The sequence below is a fragment of the Gadus morhua genome, chromosome 2 (assembly GCF_902167405.1).
Source record: "Gadus morhua chromosome 2, gadMor3.0, whole genome shotgun sequence".
NCBI lineage: Eukaryota > Metazoa > Chordata > Actinopteri > Gadiformes > Gadidae > Gadus > Gadus morhua.
The window spans coordinates 4,370,582-4,374,892 of record NC_044049.1 but is presented as its reverse complement, the minus strand read 5'-3'; the positions used below and the strand labels follow the sequence as shown (position 1 = coordinate 4,374,892).

At 41.1% G+C, this 4,311-nt stretch overlaps 1 protein-coding gene across 1 annotated transcript; it reads right to left on the bottom strand.

Moving 5' to 3' along the window:
- Positions 1-631: 631 nt before the first annotated feature.
- On the bottom strand, positions 632-3,527 carry b9d1 (B9 protein domain 1). The gene is made up of 7 exons (XM_030378983.1): positions 3,315-3,527; positions 3,102-3,170; positions 2,394-2,505; positions 2,115-2,211; positions 1,909-1,971; positions 1,484-1,551; positions 632-1,122 (listed from the first exon to the last, which is right to left on the bottom strand). Exons 1-7 carry the CDS (start codon positions 3,375-3,377, stop codon positions 974-976), a joined length of 621 nt encoding a protein of 206 aa, XP_030234843.1. The 5' UTR covers positions 3,378-3,527; the 3' UTR covers positions 632-973.
- Between the last annotated feature and the right edge of the window lie 784 nt (positions 3,528-4,311).

Genomic DNA, 4,311 nt, shown 5'->3' with positions numbered 1-4,311 from the left:
CCGTGTCACAAGTGATTTTGGCTCTTGAGTGCTTTCATCTACGTTGGCTTCGAAATCAAGCAAGATGGAACATCTATCATGTTGTAAGCATAAGGCTTAATACCATGCCTACGCGTCTGATTTTAACTACGAGTGATACCCAGGGCGCAGTTAAAAAATAAATAAAAAAGGATTTTGAAATTGGATTCAAATTGATCCGGATTTGGAAATCCCATGTTTTGCTATCCAGGATAACCTGATCCATCTTACTTTTATGCCAGTTTTTAAAGGAGCATTGGATTGGATCACTGATCCAAATACCACATTTTGGGATCTACAAAACAGAGTACAAAGTTTTGAAAAACCCAAAGGGCAGGTTTGATCCAGATCAAATGTAAAATTGGATTACATGATCTGATTTTAGTTTGTAATCCCTCTTTTGCTTTGAAAAACCCAATTCCAAGATTTGATCCAATCCGTTATCCCACTTGTTTACTTTTGAAAAACTGGGCCCCACAGTATTACAAGTATTGTATGAAAAGTAATTTGTTGCTCCAAACTGAATGGACACGTTCTTTGATCCATTATTTTGAGTCAATTATTTTTATGTTGTAAATAACAGGTAATCCAATGAATGAAACGTGAACACAACTATTCTGAAGCATAAATGACCATTTATTATAAAAATACAAAAAATATCCCAAAGGATGAAGGTTTCTTTCTAGCTATCAAACAATCACATAAGCGCATAAACAAACAGAATTTCATTCATGATGCGTCTTAACATAAGACAGGGTTCGTGGGTATTCCTATACCCATGGTTTTGTATAATGCCATCTCTTTTCGTCAGTGTCAAAATCAAATCATATCTTGTACAAAATTATCAATAACAGGCAGCAAGTGAAGGAAATTCAGTAACAGTCTGTTGAGCAGAATCTCCCACTTTTGTCAATGCTACCGTCGTGTCCTCATATACAGGCTTTGTGTGGGGGGGCTACTCGTGTGGTCTCAAGCCGGTCGACGAGGCCTGGGACAGTGTGTTGGAGGGATCTGAAGGTGTACCGTCATAGCCCAGCTTCTTCATGTCCTTGGTCACGATGTGGAAGGTCAGCGTGACAAAGCCCTGGGAGCACACGCGTGTCACTGAAGACCCCCCCCAGGGAACAGATAGTTAGATATTAAAAATAAATAAAGATTGATATAAAACATCTAATCACTATGTGAATTACGTTTTTATATTTGGGACAATATTCTTCCTCTCAACAGCATCTTTTTTTGTTGTATTGATTAAATGTAAAATAAATGAACCTGCAATAAATTCAGTTAACATAGAATTGATGTCTATTTGTCTGGAATGTTTTTCCTAAACTGCACTTAATGATATTACTGTATCTTCCCTGGGCCTCTATATTACTCCACTTCTATTGGACAACGGTATATAATGTGCCAACTCAGCCCTCTACATGAGCTCCAAATGTGAGGAGGATGTACGTTAAAGACCCACCTTCTCTGCCCTCGCCCTGGGCCACCACCTTTGGGTCTGTGTACTCTGGCCGCCGCCCCATCAGCCAGCTGGATGAGACGGGACAAGGGCAGGGCCATTCACTCTCTTTTCCCCTCAGTACATAACCTTGCATTAGCCAATCACATCAGCCAACACTTTCAGCTTTAGCCCCACCCTCTCAACTGTCATTATGCTGAACACTCACACCTGCAACGTCTCGCAACAACAAACCCTCAAACATGAAAATCACAAGCTGCAGAAACTTCTAGGGGCTAATAAAGAGTAAGATAGAGCTTCAAAATAGGATTATGTAGAAATGATGCATATTTTTATAGAGATGGTCTAGTCATTTAAAGTCATGTTACCGTGTTCAGCAGATGTGTTGACATACAACTGTAAGGATAGTAATAATAATGCACTCTTACCTCGTGAATTTCTGAAGTCTTGATGTGGATTCAGGAACAAACATGGGAATTGTTTTCGTATGTCTGTGGAAAACAAACATGTCTATTTTTGTACCTCCTGTTTAAATAATAACGAGTATGAAAGCAAATGGAGGAGGTTAAAGGAGGGGAATCGAGCACAGCGATGAAGTGTTTTTGAGGTAGAGTCAAGAGTGTGATGCACTCACTGTCCGGGCGAAAAGGGGATGTGTGTGGCGCCGTAGCCTCGGACCACATCATTGCCAAACGTGTCCGGGCCGTACACGCTCACCACGATCTGAGGCCCTGCAAAACACACACACAACACACACACCGTATAATACATGTGTAGAGACAGGCTGTTGTGAGAAAGACTATTTGCCTTATAGGTTCTGTGCGGTCTATGCAATTGTCTTTTGGTATTAAGGGTATTGTTCTGATGTGGTGTTGAGAAAATGTGTGTGTGTGTGTGTGTGTGCGGGTCTCACATCCAGATGGGTTGGTGCTCTTAAATGTAATTTCCAGTGGGAAGTTCCATATGAGTTTGTGAGGCGACAGTCTGCTTTTGGAGGTTATCTGAGAGATGCCTTCCTCTAGACCCTACAAAGAGTAACAACAGGGATACAATGACATCTCTGTAAATTGATTTGCAGACTCTTACCAAGATTCAGACTTGTTTAGGAGTTCGCTATTCAGAACATATTGGAAATCTTTTGAAGTAATTCAAGTGTTTTCCCCTTACATGAACAGGAGCTATGCAACTGAAACTCTGCAAGTCAATAGAAGCGGATTACGGAAAGCAAATGCTAACCCAGCAAACTCTCCCTCTGGACACACAATGATGACTTTGGACTTAAACAACTCGTCTGAATCAGGGTAAGAAAGGCATACCCCAATTTAATAATCTGTATCCATTTGAAGCACATGCTGTACGTATAATGTATTTCCATGTCATTATTATCTATTTGCTGCATTTGTTAATTTATTCAATACCGAGCATGAATTGCTCAAATTGTGTAAAGGTAACGTGTCCCACATTGACACGCTATATCCTACATGAGGTTTGTCTGGATCTGGGCACCTTAAAAACACCTGTCGTGTTATGTTATACCAGATGAACACCGTTTATTATCATAACGTTAAATCCGCCAGTAGAGCCACAACCACTTATAGTTGACAGCAGAGCACATACTCACCGAGGTAGGAGCCCAGTCGTGGCCGTACACGAAACAATATTTACAGTACAGGTCGTCGTACTCTGGAAACTGAAACAGGGACGGAGGGCAGACAGTAGGTTACTGTTAGACAGGTGGACAGACACACGGACAATAGACTTGGGGAGGGTGACTAGCTTACGTTAGCCATCTGACTAGTCCCTATCGGGTCTTACTCGGGTTCTTAATACTCACGTTGCCTCCCTCGATCTGCCCGTTGATCATGAGCAGGAACACCGATGGGTTGTTGGAAGCCATTAATGTTTCATGTATAATTTTATATGGACGAGTACGTGGATAAAGCCCTTTCTACTATTGCTATGTGGTAAGTTTGAGTTAGCATTAGCGCTGTAAGCCTACTTCGTTGCCAGGGTGACGCGTCCCCGACGGTACCTACGGCAAGCTGCGTATTCCAAACCTAAAATGTTGACTTTAACTGTCGTGGGCTTTTCTGTCCACAAGGGGGCAGCAATGTTTAAATTTAATTCGCAAACTAACGTCGTGCATAATTTGCCAGGAAATATAATGGTTGATACAGGGGTAGAGTAGCACGATATAAGAGATATTACAACCAAAATCAAATATATATATATATATATATATAAATATATATATATATATCTATGTTTTCGTCTGCCATTTCTGGGCAGAATCCAAAGTAGGGATCGCTATTTAAATGCCCTCATTTTAAATGTGCACTTCATCTGAGCTGTTCTGATGTTAATTGTTTAAAAAAACACTGATTCATTCTAATTTTGAGAGCCTTATCTATTTACCCATTTCAGCCAGACTATACACTGTACAATTGTTGTGTGTCCATCTCTATTCCTCGCTGCGGTCATCTCTCTGACAGATCTTTGACCCCTGCTGTCTGACATAACCAGACCCTTTGTCTCTCTGACCCATAGGGGACACCAATCTCTCTATTCTCTCTCACACACACACACACACACGCACACACACACAGCTTATTAGACAACAACAATCAAATCACCTCTGGGAAACGGGAATCAACATGAATTCCATGCCACCAAAGAAGCGCCAAATAACATCACACCATAATAAACGGGGTTGATGTTAGTTTTGTACCTATTCAATGCAGGGAGGTGAATCACTGTGGTACATAGAAGACAGACAAACGGAAACATACTGGCAGTCTTGCCAGTAGCAGTTACATGTCTCTGGACCAATC

What these genes read in the sequence shown, in the direction of transcription:
- b9d1 (XM_030378983.1), bottom strand. Translation starts at nt 3,377, where the DNA reads ATGGCTTCCAACAACCCATCGGTGTTCCTGCTCATGATCAACGGGCAG. An exon ending in ATCCCCTTTTCGCCCGGACA is followed by an intron (nt 1,972 to 2,114) that starts GTGAGTGCATCA and finishes TGTTTTCCACAG; the next exon opens with ACATACGAAAACAATTCCCA. An exon ending in AGACTTCAGAAATTCACGAG is followed by an intron (nt 1,552 to 1,908) that starts GTAAGAGTGCAT and finishes CGTCTCATCCAG; the next exon opens with CTGGCTGATGGGGCGGCGGC.